Source organism: Epinephelus lanceolatus, chromosome 5 (genome assembly GCF_041903045.1).
Source record: "Epinephelus lanceolatus isolate andai-2023 chromosome 5, ASM4190304v1, whole genome shotgun sequence".
NCBI lineage: Eukaryota > Metazoa > Chordata > Actinopteri > Perciformes > Serranidae > Epinephelus > Epinephelus lanceolatus.
In genome coordinates, this window is record NC_135738.1 from 37842862 (window position 1) to 37868052 (window position 25191).

Genomic DNA, 25191 nt, shown 5'->3' on the forward strand with positions numbered 1-25191 from the left:
CACACAGTTGTATTCAGCATTTACAAGCACATAAAGCACAAATGCAGAGAGGCATATACACTCTGTCAGGCACACACAATTCATTTTATATGCCTTGCCCTACTATTTTCCCTGTGTGTGTTTACAGTTTTTGCTACCTCAGGTGACACCTCATGTGTTGGTTTTACTATGTGTTTTTCTCTGGCGCACACACACACACACACACACACACAAAGTGCAGTTGTAAAGTAATAAAGACACAGAGCCAACATGATGCATATTTATCAGTACACAGTATTATCTCTTTTGGAGATAATTGAAACTCTTCTTTTGATCCTGTCATGCACACACACTCCTGGACTTCAGAAAGAGTGTGTGTGAGTGAGTGTGTGTCTGGCAGCCCAGATTAGTGTGAATGGCAGGCGGCATTTAGAGCCTTCCACAGCTGCTGCCCGACAGGCACACAGCAAGGTGGTGAGGGATGTGTGTGTGTGTGTGTGTGTGTTTGTGTGGGACTCCTTGCTCTTTCCTACCTTATCCCCTTCTTTATTTGTCTCCTCCTTCACTCATGTCGTCTCCTCCCTCGCTGCTTGTTGCTGCACGCCTCATGTGGTTTCAGATAGGGAGTCTAATATGTCTGAACCTATACCTGGAGGTCTTCTGCACACACACACACACACACACACGCACACACACACACACACACCCTTCTGTTTAGCTTTCCCACCACTTCAACTCACTTTCACCCTCTGACATGGATCTAATGGCAGTGGAGCAGCCCTAACCTGCCTCTGCACCTGAGGCATGCATCCAGACAGAGAAGTAGACAAACAATCCAAGATGGTTGAACACATGTGAATGCATACAGTCTTAACTCATGTGCGACTGATATATTTCTATATATTTATTTAAACAAGTCCTATGTACAAAAAAGGGGACAATATGCATTTTGACAAGAGGAGACAGAGTTAAAACTAAAAAAGATTGCAGTATAAAGTCGTTGTACAGCAACTTCTGATACAAATATTATGTGTTCTGGACAATTGGGAGTGAGGGCGGAGGAGACAGTTTGGCCTGTCAGGAGGATTTGGTGCCAGAATTGAGGGCTGGTTGATTACTCAGAGGTCTTGAGATGTAACTGCCTTGATATTCTTGGCCAGGCCCCAGTGTTATAAATTTGATACAAATATCTACAGGCAGCCGGAGGACAGAGCACAGGTTGGATCAGACAGATAGCAGAATTTGGGGAGGTTGGATCCCAGGTGGGGAGCACCATCCTGAATGAGTTGCAGCAGCAGCTGTGGGTAGGGCTTTGGCAGTACAAACTCTCTGTCCAGATGGAAAGTTGGAGTGCATATACATGGCTCAAGTATTGCCAAGATTTTAGCTTCATCTTATGGACAAAATGTTCAGTCAGGTAGCTGCTGGGCCGTGACCGTACAGAGTCAGAGATCATCAAGTCATGAAGCGTTAAAAGTATTAAATGGTTCACAGTACTGAGGGTACCTGACAAATCATCTCGGATGAATGGAAAAACAAGGAGCTTTCACACTTAAATCACACAGATTAGTTCATTTGGCTCACTCGTAGGTACAGATGAAGCTAGAGGTACAACAGGAGTAGAACTGGATTAGCACATCACGAGAACACTGTAATTTACCTTCACTCAATACTCATTTATACTGAATAGAGCTTGAATGCATCAAAATCTAACTCAGTGCAACCTCCATTAGCTGTTAGTTACAGCCACCACCTGCTTAGAGCTAACATTAACTAGCTCTCCTTCTAACAATGTCAATATGGATTAGTTGTTCACAGCGTAGCTTTATTAGGAAAACAATAGGTTCCATCTCCTGACACGTCGATAGTGAGTTTACTGCGTCCTTTCATCCTGGGGAAGATCTCTACTCATCCCAGACATGTTTTCTATTGACCCCGGTACAACGGGATGCTGGCCATGTAGCAGCCAGCGTCGTGTATCTTTGATCAGTTAAAATGTATGTTGTTGGGGAGGAAGAGTTATTCTTCTTACATAATTCAGGAATTTAATTTCAGCATCTGGAAAAGACATGGAGTCAACAATCCCACCAACCTTATGCGCATACTGTACGCTACAGTCATTTTGTGCTATGCTTAAACATTCACAGTCCATGTTGTTACACCTGATGACATGTTTAAACTTCTTCACTTATAGCCTGATGCTTTTGTCCTTACATGATTTCTTACTTCTGAGAGGAGACCAAGTTTAATTTCCTCCTGGCATTTTATACTAATAAGCTGTAGATTACTGATGTGTTAAAGTGACTGTCCAAAACATGTCAAGTGTTGTTGATCATGTGTGAAACAATCTGTGCTTCTTGCAGTGGTGATTGAGAGGGTGGTGCTGAGAGGAGTGACACCTAAGTCTGAAGACACCAGTGAATATGTGTTTGAGGTGGGTCCAGTGTAAACAGACACCTGCTCACTTTTCCACATGTTCCATATTCAATTCTTCATGTTTTTACTCTTTTCTTCCACCTGGTTTTCTACTTCTTCCACGCTATCTCCTCATCCTTCTTCTTCACTCCCTCCTGCAGGCCAGCTGGTCCGATGGTTTTGTGTCGTCCGTCATCAGAACTCAGCCGGAGGTGACAGAGCTGCTGACCCAGGTCAGGACCACCACTGAAACACACTTTCCCTGATTGATAATAATAATAATAATAATGATAATAATAATGATAATAATAATCTCATGCTCAGGTTCAGACAACAGTACTCTACTCTACAGACTGACCTTTAACAAATGTAAAGGGCCTATAAAATTCTAAATGAATGAATCACTCTCTCCTCCTCTGACATTTGTATTAAGCTGTTTGAACAGTCATCTTTCATAGCGAGGAATAGCTCGGTATCATCTGCATAGAAATGTATTGGTTTAGTAACCTATGCATTTGTGTCTTTGTGTCTGTGCATTTTTGTTCTCTAAGCTGTCACAAGCATTTCCTGATGACGGTGTGGAGAAACTCCTCCCTCAGTCCATAGAGCTGGACCCCAGGTTAGTCCCATAACACTTCCTGTTTATATTTGTCTTCTAGGACAGGAATTTGATTGAGCTCTTTAAGGAATCAATGTTTATTTCAGAGAGTCTGGTAACATACCAGGAATCAAATATACAGTAGCTTGGGAGAAATGTTATAGATTGTTTTTTCTCCAGACACATTTTTTTTTAACTATTTATAATAGACATTTGCAAAGCATATATTTTGAATAATTAAAACCTTGCACTCTTTTGCCTTGTCCACATGCTCATGGGTATTTTTTATAAACATAGCTTTTTTTAATGCATTTTGGCCTTCATATGCCATCTGTGTTATGGGGCACTAAAAATGAACCTTTTGTAAAACTTCATCAGGCATAAAGATTTTCAGAAACTCTGTTTTTCATGTTAACATGTAGACAGGGAAAACTGAGTTTTTGGCTTCTTTTTCAAGGTACGGCTAGAGGGTTACCGTTATATCGTTGGTTTGGCATGCCCTTGGCAGCACTTCAATTTTGTTTTTGTGTTTTCATTTGAATGGGGATTTTTTTATATATATAATAGTGTATAATAGTATAATAGTCTTTTTTGACAATGAAGGAGGAAAATCCCCATTTACAAAAATACCCCTGTCTGTGTGGACTAGGCCTTTGCATCTCTGTTCTTCACTGTATTTTGTTGGTACATCTCAAAGTTTCTTGGTGCGTTACTGCCTCCACATGTCAGTCAGTGAAATTTCACATGAGAAACTTGGCAGGAATGTGTATTGCACTTAAATGTTGACATTTGCATACTTGTGTACAGGCATAAGATAAAAACAGCAGGGATTGCTCTGTAAAAATATTGCTCCATAGTGCCCCTAGTGATCAAAAACTCCTCAGGGTATCCTAAATCCTCCCGTGCACTTGTTGTAAAGGCATCATATTTGCAAATTTCAAACATCCATAAAGCATCCATAAAATTCCACAGTTTCATTGGCTAGTAGCAATTGCCTGTGAACATCGCTTTGCTTGCTTGCTAAGTTAATTTAGAGACAGACTGTCACAATAACTTACCTTTGCTGAATTATTTTTTACATAGACTGCTTTGAAATCGAATTAATCCGCATTTACAACACAAACAGTGGGAACTGTTGATGTATCTCATTCTCTTACCTGAGTGTTGATATGTTAATATGCATTAATATGCACAAAGCTTATTCTTAAATGCCCCTCTATGATGCAGCTAAATGTGATGACGCTACTTTTCTTGTAGTTTTAAAATCCAGTTGGCTTTCTTTGGCCTCCTCCTTGTGTCTGTCTGACTCCTTGTCTGTCCCCCTGTTGTCCTGCCATGCCTGCACCCAGGTGTCTGACAGCGCTGCCCTGCCATGTCCTTCAGCACCACAGCGTCCAGTTGTTCTTCACCTCCACCAGGCCTCTCTCACCAAACTGTCCTGCCTCCCTCCCCTCCCCCCTCCCTCCATTACCCTCACCTATTCCCACGGCTCCTGTAGCCCCGACCTGCCCGTTCACCTCCAGCTCTAGTAAGTCTTTTGCTTTATTATCAATAATTTATTTTTTCTCAATTTTTTTTATTTCATTTTATGTAATTTTTGTGTCTTTTTTTTAACGTAGAGAAATAGGATAGGTTTAAACTGCAGATGTCATGGTTTTGTGGCTGTGAGTGTGTGAGTCTATAAAACCAGTAAGTCTCTAAAGAGGGCAGCAGGGATATAAAACCGAGATCCCTATTCTTAGATGCAGGGAAAGATGGTGCCAAGAAGGACAGGGCAAGACTGGCAAGATAAAAGTCCTCATGTCTGGGTTTTAGTGTTGGAGAAGAGAGAGAGGAGAGTGAAGAAAGAGGTAATGGAAAGGACAGGGCTGTGTGGGTGTAGGTCTTGGTTGGTGGTGGTGAAGAGGTGAGAGAGGTGAGGCTGCAGGCAGTTTGTGTTTTGGAGGTGTTGGAGGGAGCGGACAGGGTCTATTTTAGTCTGGTGTGGGAATTCAGCGTGGCATGTTTGTGTTGGGAAGCCTAGAGTGTGGTGACCTCATGTTGGTGTATGTGTGTATGCGTGTGTGTTTGATTCTATGAGTGTGACTTCATCTCGGAGAGTATTTATAGCCGTTAGTGCAGTGTATCTCAGTGTGTGCTTGTACTTTTGCATGTGTTCCTACTGTTGTGTGTGTGTGTGTGTGTGTGTGAGTGCGTGGGGGTGTGAGTGTGAATCAGACTCACAGGAGACCCCGGGGAAGCAAGGTTAATATGAATGTGTCTGAGCTGTAATTTGCCTCCACAAACACACAGAGCTCTGCCCTCCACCACAATATATCACAGTCCATTCTTCATAAGCTGGATATGAGGCAGTGTTATCACATTTATTACACTGAACACATGGGTAATGGGTTTATATCACTACACACACAGCAGACACTGCTTTCAGAACAGAACAGAACAGAACAGAATAACAAAGTTTGCAAGCTCTTAATCATATAATGATAATAATATACTGATAAAACATCCATTTTTCCCTCATTTTATGGCATAAATGCCCGAACATATTTTTGATGGTTGAAATGAGGACTCACTCATTTTTCACGTAGAACCATCATTTAAGATCATGACATGCTGCAGTTGGAAAACTTTTCGGACAGTCCTCCAAGGATGCATTCATAAATTCAATTTGACACTCTATACTAAGGGTAGTGTGTTGTTATTCTAAGAAACAGAGGGCCAGATCCCCAAAGAATGGATTGCTCCTGCTAATAGCGCCATTATTTGCGCAGAATTAGCTCACACGATCTGCCCTGTTTTAGCGCCTTATCCTCAAAAGAATTTGCTCTAATCATATGCCGGCGCTAACACGCCCACAAAGTTTGGCAGCTGAGCGCAATTTGCGGCACATGGCCCTGCTGATGGATGACTGTGAGAGCCCTGAGACGTCTGCAATGGGGTTCTGGAAAGAGCCAGATGCAAGAACCTGTAGTGTAGACACTAGAGATGCGCGGATGGCAGTTATAACCTCCAGGTCGATCGGGTGATAAAAATGAACAATCTGATTAATGGCGGATGGGTTATGGGCGGGTGAAAATAATAGCCTAATAATAACTTTTAGCTATTTAAATCGCACCCTTTAAAAAAAAAGTTTACAAATTGCTTTGACAAACATTAATGAGGGGAAAATGTATTGCATGCTCTAAAATGTGAAATGAGCCTACTTGTATCGTGTGCAATACAATAGGCCCTCTATATCATTATGCTTATATCCCGCTGATAAATAATGTATGATTGGCTGGGCAAGCATACTCTTTAAATGTGTCATGTGGAAGGGTTTATTTAACACAGTGATCCCCACAGCAGCAGAAATGAGTGTCTCCTCATTAAGAGTGCCAATGTGCACCTTTACACACGGAGTAACGGCGCCATTTTATTGATTATTATTTACTCCCAGAAACACTCGTTTTGATTTATTGGTAGTTTTTCTTTATGCAAATTTTAGTGCTTGTGAATTGTACTTGTTCTCCCTGTATGTCTCTGTCTGCAACTTTGTGTTTTTGCTGCTGACCGTCTTGGCCAGGTCTCCCTTGAAAAAGAGATTCTTAATCTCAACAGGACTAACCTGGCTAAATAAAGGTTAAATAAAATAAAAATAAAAATTAGTTAAGTTTCTAGTAGTACCTTTGTTGTAAGTTGAAACAAATATTTTGACATCCCGAATCATGGACATCAGCATATTAGATTCTTAAAGTGAAAATTTGTCACCTTTTGTGTGGATATCCAATCAGTGCTGATGGTAATGTAGTCAATAATTGAACCAATAAATTCCTCAGTGCATGCTATATTGACTGATAAAGCTAGGTTTGCAGCTGCAAAATTGGTTGCCAGGAGGCAGTCTTTAAATGTCGCTAAACAATAGGACTTGTTCTCTTTGCTTGTATTATGAACTAGCTACATACCCAACAGCGAAAATGGTATCCCAAAATATGTTTGCAGAGGAATTTATGGACGAGGATGCATTTTACATTGGTTTGGCTGACTGGCATAGTAAGTCGTATTTATTTGAGCCAGAGTATACTGCTGAAGAAATGCAGCAGAGAGCAGCCAAGGCTGCAGCTGCACAAGAGGATATGGCTAACTGGGAACCTCCAAAACCTGAGCTGAGGAGAGCAAACACCGACTTTTGGTGCCTTTGCTCAAATTGCCCTCTGATACCAACAGAAGCTGAATCATTGTGCTGCACTGAATTTCAGTGTGGGCAGTAACTCAGTATTGAGAAATGCATGCCAATGATTTTAAAAACTGTAAACCTACAGTACAACTGTGGTGGAAACACAACGTAAACAGAAAATTGATGCAGTCAGTACAGTCACAATAATTATGTTGAGTTATGGGATATACTGAGGGATAGTCTGACTCAAGACTCAAGATGTCATCAATCTGCATACTTTCAAATACTGCAATAATTTTTTTATAATCCTTAGAAAAAAATTTTGGGGTTGATGATGATAGTGAAGATGATGGTGGTCTTTTTGCTTTGACTCTGTCCCTCAGATCTTGGTTGTATGGTTCAGTACAGAGGAGCCAACAGGTGAGAATTTTCTCTCTCTCTTTGTTTTTCTATTATTCATCTTTATTTGTGCCCCCCCTGACTGTCCTTCCCCCCACAGGGCGGTGTACAGAGTGGCCAGCGTCCAGCCCGTCGTCAGCACCCACAGCTCTGTCATGACTCGCCCCTCTCCACACCTCTCCTCCCTTCCTCCTCCTCTTCCTCCCTCCATTCCTCCTCCCCAGCACTCCCCCCAGATGTCGTCCCTCCCTCCCCCTGTGCCAGCCCTCCCTGCCCAGTGCTCCTTGGCTGGCGGAGGTGACCCCTCCTCTCAGCCGCATCCCCAGCACAGTCAGTCGCACTCATACTCTCAGCAGCACTCCCAGCACCACCTTCATCCACAAAGCAGCAGTCAGTCCAGCACACAATCTCAGTCCCTGCACCTGTCCCATTCCCAACCAACATCCCACTCACATTCCCAGTCCCTTTCATACCCCCAGTCCCATTCCCTGTCTCGTTCCCAGTCCCATACACAGGCACAGTCCCAGTCCCAGTCCCAGCTCAACACTCCAGAGCAGAACGGCATCCTGGACTGGCTGCGCAGGCTTCGGCTCCATAAGTATTACCCTGTCTTCAAACAGCTCACCATGGAGGAGGTGATTCAGCTTTAGATTCTGTCCTTTAATTACTCAAGATATCTTACAGGAAACAAGTACGCTCAATCACTTACTGAAATCAGCAGTTCAAGCTGTAGTCATAGTTGTTCATGTAATGTAGTAGCTTTTTACACTCAAAAAAAAACAGGATGTCTGATTTTCTTAAACATGTTTTTTTGTCCTGTGTGACCTGCAGTTTTTAGCGCTGACAGAGGAGGACCTGAACAAGTACGACCTGACGCAAGGAGCAAAGAAGAAACTCAAGACTCAACTGGAACTTCAAAAGACTCAACTTGAGCTACAAAAGTCAGTACAATATGCTGCACACATCACTAATCATGCTGATATATCAAAACATAAAACTGTTTCTTTGACTTATAGTTGAGCGGCATTAAAGGAATACTTTATGCCAAAAATGTTCATATTTATATAAATTACTCACTCTGTGTTTTGTTAAATCTGTGAAGAAACTGATTCTTTTGCATGCCTCAACAGTGAATGAAGAATCCCAAAACAGAGAAAAATTTGAATGAATTGAAGTAAATGGGGGCCATGTTTAACAACAGCAAAGCTATATTAAAACATCCGTCTACAAACTCTCACACAACTTGTGCAGTATAACACAAGTCTCAGTCGTACGCTCAGTACTTCCCAAACACATACATTTTCGTTTCGTTACTATTTAAAACAAGACAAGTAGCGCACGTGGTCAAGAACATGCATTTGAAATCTGCATGTGAATATCACTTAAATCCCACCTCCTAGCTCATTTGTTGGCTAGAAAGTTGTTAGTGTTGTTGTTGTTGTTGTTGTTGTTAAAGTTTTGCTGGCCTCCCTTTAACTCCAATTCATCAAGAATTTTCTCAGTTTTTGAATTCTTTGTTCACTTTGGAAGCATGCAAGAAAAACGAATTCAGCATAACAATGGTGAGTGATACATACACAAATAATCATTTGGGGGGTGAAGTATCCACAGTGAATCATTTTATTGAAAAACAATGCACACTATGCAGAGGCTGATTTCATAGTACTTTTTTAATAACTGTATTGTCAAATAATGTAGCTAATTTAAAGGAATATTTTGACATCTTGGGAAATATTTGCTTTCTTGCTCAGAGTTAGATAAGAGGATAGATACCACTGTCATGCCTGTGCACTTAGTATAAGGCTTCAGCCAGGAGGTAATTAGCTTAGCTTAGCATAAATATTGGGATCTGGTTTAATCCATATACAAATAGATATGTAGCTTTAAATAAGAATATGTAAGCTATGTGTTCTTGTCAAGTCTTCATGTGAACAGTGACGGTCAACTCTTACAGCCCAAGACAAATGTCCCACATGTGGGACAATAAAGTTAATCTTATCTTATCTTATCCTAATTTGTTGTGTCAGGGTGAGTAACATGCTGTGATGTCTTGGTGAACAACGGGTGTACATTGCTGTTTATGGCTACATTTCTAAAAGTGTACATACTTAAAAAAGGAGATTAAATGTGTTCATTTCTGAGCTTTTGAGATGCTGGTAGGTGTAATTTTGAACTTTGGACAGAGCTAGACTTGCTGTTTTCTCCTGCTTCCAGTTGCTAAGCTAATCGCCTTTTGGCTCCAGCTTTAATCATAACCACAAACTTTATATAAACATGGACAGCATGACAAGTGTTGCCAACTTCTTTCCTATGAAGGTAGCCAGCACTAGCACTAGTCGCTAGAAGTTGCCAGATGATGTTACGTGCTTATTTGCATATTGGTGACATCATCACACATTCATATGTATTGGGATAATGAAAGCATTTTACAACTTTGTTGAATTAGATTCAACAAAAAAAAATCCCAACAAAACATTTAAATACAATGAGAGCTTGCTGGTGCTTCTAATCCAAGGAGCGAGGGCATCAGCGTAACCATAGAAACTCACTACAGCTGAACATCCCACATGGGGACGCATGGTGTCTCCTCTCCTCCTGCCTGCCCCAGACTTAGTGACTGCCAGAGAGAGACTTGGTGTTGTAGGCAAAGGAGCTGCGGACTGGGTTTACTTTTAGCAGCATGCATGGGAATGAATTACAACATAAATATATGTAAAGATATATATCTCTGTTTTTCCCTAATTGTCTGAATAAGTTGCCAAATTTGTCACTTGTTGCTTTTAAGACATTGGCAGCACTGAGCACGACAGCTCCCCAAAAGTAAAGTCAAAACATCTCGATTCCCGCCCTCTCCTCCCTAGTGGCTGGCTGCAGTGGTCATAAAGTCCGCCCCCTTCGTATTAGGGGATTGGACAAAGTTTAGTTTTAATTGGTTACTTGATGCTATAAAATGGAGCTTTGGCGTCATGACTGAGCACTGTATGTGTCAGTCGGTGTGCTTGTGATCAATAGCACTGCTCGCGATTGGGTCGAACACGTATATGGGTGGGAATTCAATACCGTGGCTCCACTTCCCGGTCGCTACTATGCAGACTGGCTCCAATAGTGCAAGATGGCAGCAGCTGTATCGAAGATATTTTGGCTTCATTTCTATACAGTCGTCCATCTTTATATTCAGTCATTGTAGCTTAACACAGACAAAAGAGTGATATCTTGTAATCTAACTCTCAGCAATCATGCAAATTAGCATGTTTTCGATAATGATGAATATTCCCTTCACGCCATCAAAATGCTGAGGACAACGGGAACAAGCAGCATTCCAGTTAAAGTGGTGGTGAGGCTGCTACATCAGAGCTGTGGAGTTGGCCATGGTATGATTGAAATGTAAACAACAGCTGATCATCGTAGATAAATCCCAACATTCTGAAAGCCACTGTTAGTAGAACAAAATCAAATCAACAGGGAAACTGTGTTTTTTGTAAACCTGTTTATGTGTAATGAGTGTGACCTAAATATTTACGAGGTGAGGACAGATTCATACGCATATTACAAGAGTCCTTATGTTTTCAATTTAAAGTGGCACAGTCTTAGTTTTGGCAGTTTGTATCCCTTGTATCTAAACTCCATGGAATTGAAGTGTCATCCTGTTAGACCCTGCTCTCTGAGTAACATCTACTGTATGTGTTTGTTGGAGCCAAGAGTGGCTTAGCACGCATCCTCTCACGTTGTCATGTGCTCCGAATCTGCCAGAACATCTGGAGAAAATCAGGAGAGCAGATTTTGCACTGAGGGCACACAAAATCACTTAGAAATTACTCTGAAAAAATCTGTCCACTTATCTTAACTAGCATATACATTACAGCTTGAATTTGTTTGTCCTCGTGCATAATCGGTACATTCTCATAGAGCGGAAGTGATGAATGCAGTGTAGATGCAGCACTGACATGTTGGCAAGTGATGCTGCTGCTGTCCTCAGGCGCTGCGATGTGACTTCAACATGAGGCTTGTTGGCATTAAACCCAGTGCAGATCTGTGTGGCAGCGCGTGGAGAAGTTAGCAGATGCTTTGTCCTATTAAAGATTAACAGACAGACTGATTGGCCACTGATTTCAACAGTAAATATGCATCAGTAACGGTCCATACAGCATCAATGGTTAACCAGCTATAAGTGGGCCACAGAGATAAGATATACCTGTGAGCGGATAAGCAACAGAGACACATGCAAGAACACAAAAACATGGACTTGAATATGAATGCGTCCTCATGCCCTGACCCTCTTACTTCCTCAAACACTTCCATCCACACACACACACACACACACACACACACACACACCTGGGTTCTTCACACGTGAACCTGCTCCTGTTATCTCTCAATCGTGTTTCCATCCCCAGTGTCAACAGGTTTCCATTAGACAGGTGGCAACACGTGTGTATGTGTGTGTGTGCATGCTTAAACAAGACACAGGAAATGGAAAGTTCCTGCAGTGGTTTTCCAGGCGACAGGTTTGCAGATGTAGAGCAGCAGTTGGGACACAGAAGAGCACGTTGGGTGGATAATGTCTCCCCCTGGTGGTGAGAGGTGGACACAGGCTGCTGTTAAACTCCTGGGCCCAAACTGAGAAAGTTTAGTCATACAAAACAGTTTTTCAGAGAAGCTTGGGCCATAAATTAAAATTTGAAATTTTATATTTAATGGTATCTAAATTATTTTGTGTCTGTTTGTCTAAAAGAAACGCTCCATCACATGAACTTTATGTATCATTGCCCTTTTATATTTATGCTAAAAATATGCTTCTAAAAATAAACTTGATGTTTACAAAACAGGATGCACCACAACATGCGTCACACCTGTTTGCCTGTGTGTGTCCCCAGCAGGGAGATGAAGATGGAGAAACGGCCCTGCAGCGGCATCGCCAGGGTGACACCTTCCAGTCACATGGGACCCTCAACACATCCCACCTCCACTGCAGGTAACACAGCTGGTTTGTCTCAGCCTGTCTCTGCTCAGTCACCTACAATGTTTAGATGTGAGACCAGGTCAAATGTTTGTTGCCAGAGGGCCAAAATGAGTTGATTCATTTGTATGAATTTGTATGATTGTGAAACAGCCTCAGTGCTCAGTTTCCTGGATTAAAAAAGGTTTAGAGAGCCTAAAGTTGCAGTGTGTTGAAATGTATTTTAGGAGAGCTGCGAGTGGAGGTGGACGCTGTGCCACATCATCACCCCATCTCGACAGACAGCAGCTCGTCCTCAGGCTACTCCAGCTCTTCCTGCTCCCCTCGGACACCACTCTGCTGTGACTCCACCTTCGACAGGACCAGGGACATTCACAGGCGTAAGTTTTCTTACAAGACTGTTGAATTATCCCAGAGTAATAATCCTGAGAAAAGGACCAAAGCCAGATCAAAGTCTTGAATGTAGCAGCTTTGAAGTGGTGTTAGTGGCAACGCAGTGATTATTTGACTTAATGCTCTTTATCAATTTATTCCCATTTAGGTACAAAATAACAATAAATTCTATTATTTTAAGATAATAAATGTACATTAATATGGGCTGGTTGAACAGAAGGCTGCAGCACTTGTTGGATTTACACAATATTTCCACTGTATTATTATGGAAACAAAGAAAGGCAGTAAAATTTCAACATAAAATTTTGTAGCCTAATCTTGTCCGCTAAATATCTGTTCAAATTCCACATTCCCTAGCAATTTTCAGATCTACAAGTTCAGGTCAAATAGAAAAATCAAACTGCTGAAAATGAATTCATCTAATGCAATCAGCAAAATTCAAGATGGAAGATACAAACTTGAACCTCCTCCGAGGATAATCAGCCGGTCAGACCTGTGCACTGTCAGGTATATCATCCATGAAAACTTTTTTTGAATTCCTGAAACTTGAATTTGCCTTCTGAAGATCTTTTTGTTTGTTTGTTTTTCGAATTAGAATTCAGATATTCGGTTTTCCTGGTATAATACTATAAATTCAGTGGTATTTTTAGTAGTGATAAAATGTTACTAATGGGGATTAAGTTAAAACTAAAATTATTATAATTTCGGAAAAAAACAGCACACCTCTAAAAATTTACAAAAACCCTTTCTATCCCTGGTAGTCAGTGGTTGAATTGTAAATTTTTAACAAGGGTAATGCAATGTAGCTTTGATTTTTTTGCATGCACACATCATTAAATATGACAGCACAGATGTGCAAAATTAATCAAGATAACGAAAAATTTCATGACCTATACCTGCTGCCCTTAAAATAATGCAGTAGTATTGCTATTGCAATACAGACAAAAAACATTTTAGAGTATAAATAAAAGTAGTTCTGAAATAGCTGTGAAAATTAATCTTACAGTCACTCTTATCCTATAGACATTTCCTTAGCTAGTTATAATCTCCTTACCTGTGAAGCCTTGGGCTGATAATTCGTGCTGCTGTCGGGTCCCTGTCCTGATACCTGCCTGGTTTCTCCCTGTCCCTCTTCTATCTATTGCAGTAATATAGATAATAAATGTGCAAAGCAAAATTTAGAAATAGAATTAAGAATAGTAGTGGTGACATAGCTGTGGAAATTAACCTCAAAGTCACTTTTATGCTATAGATATTTTCTCTCAGCCAGTTATAATCTCTCCTCACCTGTGAAGACCCTGCATGATCATCCTTGCTGGCCTCTGGTCCACTGTCTCCTCCCTGACCCTGCTCTTTATATTGTGGCAATAAAGATTAAACAAATATGTGCAAAGCATTAGTGAGCACAAGTTCTTATTAAGGAGGAGTGGGTTTATTCCTAGCATGAAACTAGCTAGCAAGTGATTTAACATAGGTAACAATAACATTAGTGTTCTTGTTAACTAGCTTAACTTGATATATTGGCATCTATTAATTAGTCATCATTTAGATAACATTACTATCTACATGCAACAGCATTACTCAACTTACACGGTTAGTTTGGAAGACACTGTGCAAGGTTTTTTGCTTCTTGCTGGCTGGTTTGCTGAACATAGTTAACACACAGCAGCACTGCCCAGCAGCACACGTCTTGTCTGTGCGACTGATTCAGATCACAACAGCATGTGTATGCAGCCTTCATGGTGCATTTAAAAACGGCTCGGAAAAACACGTTACCACATGTTAATTAAAAATGAATTGAATGGTTGTAAGCCGCTTCCCCCCCCCCCAATTACGTCCCTCCCTGCACACACACACAGATTCTAGATTAACAAGGGGGATGGTTTTTGGTCAATTTTTTAACAAAGGGGATGGCATTCCCCCTCATCCTCAATTCAACCACTGCTGGTAGTACATAATTCTCAGTAAAGACAAGGGGTTAAAAAAAATCAATATTGTACAATCCAGTTATCATCTTAATCTCCCTCCCTATACACATCCATCTTGTTATTGGTATAATGCTAGTGACAAACAATCTCGAAGTCATTGTCTGCCATAATATGTAAAAAAAAAACAAAAATGGTGCCCATTTCTAATTTCCCAGCCCATTATGTTAATCAGACTCTCTGAGGCCAAAGACAAGACATCTCCTAAAACTAGACTAAGATCTTTGGATGATATTTCAAAGCCACAACATGTTAGGCCTATAACATACAAAAATGAATTTGTTTGTGTTGCGTTTTATTTATTGAAATCCAAGAACTTCTGACACTCCAATATCAGTGTACCATTTCCCAGGAATCTCGGGATTAAAACTGGTGTAGTTAAACAGATGTAATGGCAGCCCTGAGCAGTCATTTATTATACTGTCTCTTGATTAAGTTTTATGTATTTTTGTATGCCCTATCTCGGGATGAGCATTGCAAATTAGCTGACGCTATAAATACTGTAGAGTGTGGCATCTTTTTATGGTGCAATACTTGTCGCTATACAAATAGAGATTTTACTGCATCTTAAAGTTGTGTTGATATGTCTGGTTTAACGGCTGTGAGAAAAAAGTCATATTACTGGAAATACTGAATCCCCTGTGAGTATAATCTGTGTAATACTGTGTACCTTTAAAGGAATATTTTTGATTTACTCATTGTTTGTATTGATGTCTAACATGCCTATACTGTCATTTAGTCCCAGCAGATTTGCACATACACACATAGGCATTAGCTTTTAACACACCACTATGTATCTGTGTTCCAGGTGTGTCAGGTCCAGACGCAGCAGGAGGGGGTCCAGAGAAGGACCGGTCCTGTCTCTTCATCCTGAACTCCAGCTGCCCCACAGGCTCCAGTCGCCCCACAGCCCAAGTCCTACCTGTCCAAACCGACCCAGCTCCTCCTCATCCTCCCTCCTGCTCCTCCCACCTCCCCCTCGGCCTGCCGCAGTCTCCTTACCACCCACAGGCCAGTTACCCCCAAACCCTGCTCTCCCCGGTCTCAAACCCAGCACGCATCCTGACTTCCCCTCGTAAGCCCCGGCCCCCTCCGCTGTGCACAGAGGACAGGACTAAGCCGCTGGGCTCGGGCCTGCCTGTAGCTGGTGCAGGCTTCAGTGCTGGGCTCAGTGTGGGGATGGGGGTGAGGCTGGAGAGCCTGTTTCCTGGGCTCAACATGGACGGCTCCTCCACACTCCAGGACTCGCTGGTTTGCCGTGGCCTGGCGGGAGGAGCTGTGGGTCTGATGGTAGAGACCAGCTCTGCTCTGACCTCCACCTCCAACAGCCTCCACCATGTCTCCCACCCCCCTCTGCACTTCCACCTCTCCTCCTCTTCATCCCCCTCTCCATCTGGATTCTACTCCTACCCACCTACCTCTTTCTCCTCTTCCTGTCCCTCCACAAAGTCTGCCTCACAGTCTGGCAGCTCCAGCAGTGCCAGTGGCTTTGTTTCCATGGCAACCACAAGCAGTCTTCCTGTGGCTGCTGTGCCAGGCAACACTTACTACCCAGCCCAGCCTACCTCTAGCCCCTCCCCTTCCCCGTCCTCTGCCTCTTCATTGGATCAAAGTTCAGGTCACACCCCCTCCATGTGTGTCTGCAGCTCCTGCGGTTGTCGGGGGAACTGCGGTGCCTACGGGGCGTTGCCTGGATACGCAGCGACTGGCTACCTGCAGCCGTTCTCGGCTGGCCCCTCACTCTTCACCCTGGGCCCTCTGCTCCACCTCAGCCCCCTGATAGCCTCGTCGAGTGCCGGTGGCCCCGGAGCTTCACCCTTCTCCTACCCTATGATGGTGCCACCGCCCCTGTACCGCCACAGCCCTGTGTCACATGACCAGCAGCAGGGCTTTGCCTTCTACCATCCCCATGGTATTTTGGGAAATGGAAGCCAGAAACGGGCTCCAGGGAACGTGTCATGTTATAACTGTGGTGCCACCGGACACAGAGCAGAGGAGTGCAAACAGCCAGCCATGGATTCAGCACAGCAAGGTGAGCGAATGACTTAAAGCAGTTATTATTTTCATGCTTTGTCAGGGGGCAGTTCAATAATGATCAGCTAAACTTCCCATTATAAAATATAATTATTACTTTGTAATTTTGAATTAGCGGACTCAATTTTTTTTCCAATGCTTGCTTTTTATTATCTTGGTATTAATTATAAAGTAAATAGTGAGAAGGTCTACAGTTGACTTAGTAACACACTGCAGACTCATTGGATAGATAGTTTTATATTGTAATATTTTCAATTATTTAATATTCTATGTAATATAATATGTAATATTCTAAGTTCTATTAATGCAAAACAAAAAAAATTTAGGGGCTGGCCTGCAAAAGCTTTTTTTTTTTTTCCTGAGGCCAGTGTATTTTTTTGATTATTTGCAATGGGAATGCCATATATTAATGCTAGGCTACAAATGCCAGCAGCATGATGAGGCACTGAGCATCCATTTTGCGTTGAGGGCTACATGTTTTGCGTTTTTTTTTTTTCCTGAGTGCCAAGAGTTGAAAAATGTTTAACTTTGGATAAACCTCTGCGCTCGTCAGAGTCACTTTTTACCGAGCCGTCCAGTCACAGTGGAGGAGGGACAAATACCACAAAGACCAACTGTACATCTTACATGTACAAGTACTGAACAACACCAACAATGGAGGAGAAATCTCTTAATATACTGTATTTATATTAACATGAACCTCCACACAGATTTTACGGATATTCTGTATCATAGCAACCAGATGCAACCAAAGTGTCTAAGCTGAGAAAACACTGAGTCTACAAAGAGCTCTCAAGCACTATCAGTTCGGTGTTTCGGGGAAAAAAAGTTTTGGTGGACACGTGGCTTTACAGTAAATATAAATACCAAAACAAAATGCTCATCTTGTTTCTCTCACCCCTTTTCCAACAACACAGATTAGATTCCATTGTGGTTTGTGCACTTTAATTGTTTGGAGCATTTCCACCAAAAAAATTGATTTGGAACCCAAAAGCAGGTTCACAGCTGGAACCAAAAAAACATTTTCCTTAACCTGAAGTGTGAAGTGTGACATCAGTGGGCATGTCATATTCTTAAGTACGAGAAGAGAGGATGGAGTCCTGCGTGTATTAGTCTTCTACATCTTTTTATCATTAATAGTTTGTCTGTGCTTGTTTACTGGAAAAAACAAATATCTGTAACTAATAACAACTCACAGATAGTCAGTGTGATGTGCCATCTTGCTACTACTGTTTACTTCCATTAGGCGCTGTGCAATGCTCTCCGTTGATGACACATGACAGTGGTTTCGCTGAAAACTAGTGAATACACAGGCTTGTCTGACAGATAGCACCACGGTTCCAAAAACCCTGAAAGGAACCAGTTCAAGAACCAGAGCTACTTTGGTGGAAAACTGGCATACGTGGTACAACCTATAATCTATCCATCAACACATGAGAAGGGTCTGTTTACCTTTGGCTCAAGCTTGTACTGTTTGGGCATTGCCAAGCTTCAGCACATCAACTGTGTTTCTCTGTTGTGTTTCACAGGGACATTTCGCCTGAAGTACACTCCTCACTCTGACAGTAAGGACTCAGGGGACTAACCAGGAAGAACACTGGTGGATTTGACCCGTCATACTCCTGACACATTTGTACCTCATATTCCTGCTGAAGCCAGCGGGCAGCAGACATAGACGGCCTCCCTCTGGGTACAATGAGGCAACGCAAGTCTGTTCGAAGACTGCTGATCTGAAAGCACAGACCCGCTGTATCTTCTGTAACTCTCTTACAGCGTCTTACAAAGGAATGAGAGGAGGACGGAAAAGAAACGGGTTGGTGAGAGGAGGAGAAGAGAGAAGCAGTTGTCACAGTCCGTGTCGTCAGGTTTGCTTTCATCCTTCCTCAATTCTCCGCAAACACAAGTCACAAGGAGAGCTGGAGTTTCAGTAAGCTCTGCCTTCCTCCTTTTTAGAGATGAAGCTGGAACTCTGTCTGTTATGTTACCTATGTTTCCTGCCCAAAGAGCCTCAAAATCTGTGACTCAGCATTTATAGTCTTCTAGATGGTTCTGAAACCAAACACACAGCACTCGGGTACCCTACTAACTTTCTGGGCTCTCAGTCAAGTGCTTTTATATGTCTGGAATCATCCCCTTATTGTGATATACCTTGGATAAATGCAAAGCACCAGTGTTATCCTCAGAAAAATTTCTACTATTCAAAACTTTGATACTTTAAAAAGCAGTTCTTCTGTACAGTATGTCTCATGATCATGTTTGGCTCACTGATACCTATTATACACAGCATATACTACGTAGTCATGTTAATAGTACACTGTTTTTGCAGCTAGAAATCAACAAACATTTTTGTTTTTTTTTTATACCGACAGGAAATTACACAATACATGTGCTGGGCATAGGCAATCAAGATCTGACTTCAGAACTGCCAATTAAAGTTCACAAAGAAAAGTTAAATACCATCCTTTTTTTTTTTTTTTTTTCAGCTGTGAGCAGTCCCTATACGTCCTCTTCGCAATGCATTGTGGGAAGAAAGTTGTTTTTAGTATGCATATCAACTGCTATAAGTATACGTCATCTTATCACGTGTCCAGTGCGAACACACTACATGCATCATTTTCTCGCTCATCATCCTTGTAAGGAGCAAAAGGGGACAAAAAGAGTCCAAGGATAAATGAGTCACTTTAAAGGGGACCTATTATGCTCATTTTCAGCTTCATACCTGTATTTAAGGTTTCTATTTGAATATGTTTACTTGTTTTAATGGTCAAAAAAATTGATTTTCCTCACGCTGTCTGTGCTGCAACACCTGTATTCACCCTTTGTTTGAGAGAAGGCTAGGTTTTAGCATTTGTCTCTTAAAGCCATTCTACCAAAAAACGCCCAGTCTGCTCTGTTTGATCAGTGTTTCTGGGTCTTCCACATTTTGGCATCTCTGCACCATCATTGCAGCTGTAGATTGACTGTAACAGAGAATAGCAGCTCTTATTACTATTAAAAGCACCGATTAAAGCCCTCAGACACAACCAGACATGTTCCAGCTGGAATATGATTCAAGTTTTAAATTTACAAAATCAGCACCCAAGATTACATTTAACTTATCCCTGAAGTTAGCATGTAGCTACATGTAGCAGTGTAGGTATGTACTGTACTTGCAGTAGCGTACCTGAAGCAGATGACCATATACGGAAGGGCTCATTTATACTCCCTTTGCGTACGAAAATAGATACATCAGTTTCAAACATAAACTTCACAGCCCACATACTTCCATGAGTCCTTTATGATGGTATGTATATATATATGTAGCCAATAGATGGCACTAGAGGGCAGAGTCAGAAGTTTCAAGGCATAATAAAGTACCTTTTAACAGAGGCAGCGTTGTAAACAGCGGTGGACTGGAGGCATTAAATAACACCGCAACCGTTCGTTCTGTATGTATCTAACCTTAAGCATAAGTGAGCCCTGTGACATACAGTAGGAGCCCCTGACATGGAAAAACTGTAGGAAACAGAGTAGTAAATAAACAATTAGACACCTGTCTGGTTGCCAAACTGCTCTTTTTTAAATAGAAGTTCTTTGGATATATAAAACCGAGTTCTTGGCTACCTCAAATTAAGTGTCCATCCCTCGATTACCCTGTAAGTTATTCACATTTCTTTAGTTCGTAAGCGTCCACCAAAGGAATCAAAAGAGTTTTTCATAAAAATGAATCCAAGTTGTGTTGTTGTGTTGGTATGCCAAGTGCTGTAACACTCCCTTTCTGATGCGCTGTCTGCCGGAGCTACATCAAATAATTGAATCATGACTGATATATTATCTGAAGCCTAATTTTTAAACACGTAATATTCACATTGGTTTAGATAAACAGTGCGACTGTATTTCCCATCTTTGCTGAGCAACAGTTTTGTGTGAAAGGAATGAAAGGCCTGTCTCAAATATAGACCCAAAGTAAATAGTAGCCCAGGCTATTAATTGAAGTTTTACGATATATGAGACACAAAATCCGTGAAAGCATAATAGGTCCCCTTTAAATGTCTCCTGATGTGTTTTTATACCACTTGTAGCACTATGGAGTCATGTTTTGATGAGCGGGTCCATGGTAAACATGGATGTAAACAGTGCAGGATTTAAACCAGCTTTGTAAATGTTTTACATGGATGGAAATGCACTCAGCGTGTTTGTTAAAGCTCAGTGATACACACAGTGCATTATGATGAGAAACACTTCATGTAAACAACTCTTGCTTGTTTACAAGAAAACTCCACAGTGCACCTTTTAAAGGAACTGAGCAGCCCTGATATAAGGGCTGGACCCGCCTGAAGGAATCAGCTAAAGAAGGTGTATCCAATGCAACCTGCTGCTCCATCCCTGATCAAATGGTCTAACCCCCACTGAGACCAAAACTGATGATGCGTTCAGGCGCTTCCATGTCAGGTTATTAGAGATAATGACCATGGTGTGGCATTAAAAGGCTGATGAAGCGTAGAGACACGTGAGAAAAAACAGGCTCCATGGTACCGAGGATTACAGTACAAGTTTCAGTCCACCATATGATGGCTGTGGGTCAGGAAGTACGTACTGGGTGAAGAAATATGGAAATGCAGTATCTAGCCCCTGTGTTGGTACACAGCATAACTGTCATTGTTGAAGTGTGTGAGGACAGGTCACACTTGGAAACTGGAATTCAGCAGCTGAGGGATCACTGCACCGGCCACCTTATGTCCATGAGACCTGTTCAGCAGTGCCTCCTGAGGCTGAACACATCACCTTTGGGTGATCTGCAGCCTCTCTACCTCTGAGCCAACCTGAGAGCAATTGCCTCCAGTGCCAAACACTGTCCCTCTCTACCAGGACAATCACAGTGCACACTTAATATTTTCAAACACTTCAAAAACTTTTTCTTTGTCAGTACAGACTGTCTTTGTGTCTTCAGTTACAGTGTTGGACATTTCAAATGTGCCAGTTGTTTTCATTTCAGTTTGATGTTTTATTTTTTTGATGTAAGTGAATGAATGTTGAGCAGCCTGGACGTTTATCCTGAACTTGTTGTCACTCCAGGTGAGGTGGAGCTGACTCTCTTTGTGCAGTCTTTATGCAAGAGACAATTCAGGACTGTTGAAACGGGAAAGAGGCTCAGTAGGTTAAAAAGTGTTTATACAGTGCATTGAAGTCTGTGGCTGTGAGTGAGTGAGTTGCTGGGCAGGACCCAGAGTTTTACAGACACGAGGACAGCTGGTCCTTCAGATGAAACTCTATCTGTGTCCCTGGAGGGCACGGCAACGGGACGTGGGATGTTTATTTAAAATAGTGAATACTGAACATTCAGTATGTAGAACAACTTCTGTCTGTTGTTTAAAATAAGTCAACAATGTGCCTTTGTATTGTTATGTAAATGTCTAGAAATAAGCCAGTCGTCAATTGTTCAGCTCTGTGCTCATTTTAAGTTCTCCAACAATGCAACTGTTTTTATGAACATGGCCACATTAGAACACTTCATACATTTTTTTCAATGGTTGCACACTACAAGATAAATGGCCTTCTTACATCATACCAAAGAGTGCCTTCTTTTGAGTTTTTTTTTCTTTTGTTATATGGTTACACTTTTGTAGGTTTTGTGTAACTGTTTAGTCGCAGTTTTGTTAAAGGGAGTCTGAAGCTGTAAGAATCTCAACAGTGCCTGGTTAACGGATGCTCCAGCATGCATGTTCAAATCTGCTTTTGAAGTATTTGTGTGCACCTTTTTTACATTACTTTTTGTGTTTAAATACTTGTTTTACCTGAACTTCAAGGGACAAACATGTTTGAGTAATAAAATATTTTCAGATTCTGTCTTTCATTAGTTTTAAATGTGTGAACTTTTCACATATATCCATCAACATATAATAAGCAAATCTTTGTATAATGCAAATAATTATTTTTTAGCATATAAGGCTTGGATAGCAACAACCCCCCTCCACTTCTCTGGGTATGTTTGGTACAGATCTACACTTGTCATTAGATGTTGCCAATATCAGCATGAATATATATGCAATAATAGTTCCGTTTATATAGTCTGATCTAAATCTGTAAACTTCACCAGTGGACTGGAATATTTGTGTTAAAATTAGCCAGAGGAACAACACTGAGATTACAGGTCTCATTTTGTTGTGGATAAAAACTACCATTCTGATCCACAGAAAATTACAGGGCAGAGAGTGGAACAGACCCATATTTACACATGTATGATTAGATGTTTCAGAATGCTAAAAAATACGGACACATCTTTAGTGTTGAAAAAACAGAAAGACCTTAAATGTGCCTTTCATTTTTGCTGTCCAGTTAACAAGGTAAAAAGCGGTCGTTGTTTTCTGGGTTTCTGTTTTTTTTACCCATACATAAGGAATGTACATAAAGCCATAAAATGGGAACACCTCAAAAGAGAAATACAAAGGACCTCAAAGAATGGCTGAGCATTTCAAAAAGGCAAGAACATGTTGTCAAAAATACAATTGATCATCATTTCTGAATATTTTAAATGGTTTCAAAACTCATTTTCTGTAATACTGTTACACTGGTTCCAGCTGTGTTTTTCTTGATCTTTACAAATACCATTATTATTACTTTAGTATTATTGTATTATTATGAAGTGCTGGAGTACTGTTATGGCACCTTTTGAAAGTGTTAGGATAAAAAAATGTCATCCTACAGTGTATTATAAAAAAGTCATAGTATAATATTTCATAGAAAAATCAAAGTAGAGTGTTTCTAAAAGATGTTATTAAAAGTCATACTATAGTATGTCATAGTAATGTCATAAAAATGAATGATGAGTGTCATTAAAATTCATAAAAAGTCATAGTTTAATACTTAATAAAAATGATAATAATAAAAATGTCATCAAATTCAGTATAGTATAACATACAAATGTCATAAAAAGTCAAAAAATAATAAGTCATAAAATGTCATTTAATTGTCAAAGTATAGTATGTCATAAAAAGTCATAGTATAGGATTTCATAAAAATGTCATAAAAACTCAGTATGACACAAAAAAGTCATAAAGTTTTCAGAGTTGTGTGTCATAAAAATGTCATAAAAAATCTTGGTATAGTATATCTTAAAAAAGTCATAGTATGTCACAAAGAAGTCATAGTATATTATTAAAAGGTCATAAAAAGTCAGTATAGTATTAATTAAAAATGTCTCAACATAGTATGTCATAAAAAAAGTTATTAGTTGTATGTGCACTTTTCCTTTGCAGCCCTTAAATATATAGTGGCTCCCTAACATGGCCGTCAGTCATCCAAACTTTGATGATCTTTATTTAAAAATGCTCTGTAACGACCTGTTTAGCTGTAAAGTTTTGAAGTATTTCTCGTCTGGGGGATTCCCCTCAGACCCACCTGGAGGTTTGTGTCACAAATGAAATGAAAATGGTCCCCCTCAAAGTCAAATAAGTGATCATGGCCCTACAGTCGTGGCCCTGAGAGCTCAACACAGAAAATCAAGAAAACATACAAATAAACGAAACAAACGCAAATTAGCATTTCAAAAAACAAATGCCCTGTGTCCCCTGGACATGTGTGTGCTACTAGCTGTATCTTGTGTCGCGCCAGCAATAGCCATAGACGGAGGCTTTATGTTTTCGGGTTGTCCATCTCTCCGTCCCATACTCATGAATGCAATGGCTCAAGAAGGCCTTGAGGGAATTTCTTCAAATTTGGCACAAACGTCCACTTGGACTCAGCAATGAACTGATTAGATTTTGGTGGTCGTAGGCCAAAGGTCAAAAGTCAATGTGGCCTCATCTGTCTCACTATTGTGAACGCAATATCTCAAGAAAACCTTGAGGGATTTTTTTTTTCAAATTTGGCACAAACATTTACTTAGACTCATTGATCAGAATTTGGAGGTCAAAGGTCAAGGTCAGTGTGACCTTGCATCCGTCTCATTCTCCTGAGCGCGATATCTCAAGAACACCCTGAGGAAAGTTCTTAAAATTTGAGACAAACGTTCACTTGGACGCAACAATGAAATGATTAGAATTTGTATGTTCTAAATATTGAGGGGGGATGTGTCTCCTGTGCCCCCCCCCCTAAACTCTATGCCTATGCACAGTGCGTACCTTTTATTTTTGTAAAAGTAATGCAAAATAAACAGTGAAAAAACAAACATCTCAAGACAACATTCATTTAAACCAGGAGCCAAATTAGAAATGAAAAAAAAAACACAAACCTCACTAGCCAACAACACTGTCTATCAGGTCACAGCGTTTTTCATATTTGTCCTCATAACACACAAACA

General features: G+C 41.0%; 1 protein-coding gene across 2 annotated transcripts in view; it reads left to right on the forward strand.

Moving 5' to 3' along the window:
• The window catches only part of zcchc14 (zinc finger, CCHC domain containing 14), a 39874-nt gene extending 21225 nt beyond the window's left edge, over positions 1-18649 (forward strand). The window contains exons 4-14 of one of the 2 annotated variants that reach the window (XM_078168194.1): positions 2343-2413; positions 2556-2627; positions 2946-3013; positions 4342-4520; positions 7529-7565; positions 7645-8179; positions 8376-8485; positions 12371-12516; positions 12729-12881; positions 15688-16911; positions 18443-18649. In XM_078168194.1, the coding sequence (XP_078024320.1) occupies positions 2343-2413; positions 2556-2627; positions 2946-3013; positions 4342-4520; positions 7529-7565; positions 7645-8179; positions 8376-8485; positions 12371-12516; positions 12729-12881; positions 15688-16911; positions 18443-18498 (2651 nt within the window). In that variant the 3' untranslated portion in view covers positions 18499-18649. The remainder of the gene's footprint in view (positions 1-2342; positions 2414-2555; positions 2628-2945; positions 3014-4341; positions 4521-7528; positions 7566-7644; positions 8180-8375; positions 8486-12370; positions 12517-12728; positions 12882-15687; positions 16912-18442) is intronic. The other variant, XM_033635954.2, reaches the window with a different exon arrangement.
• Positions 18650-25191: the final 6542 nt, after the last annotated feature.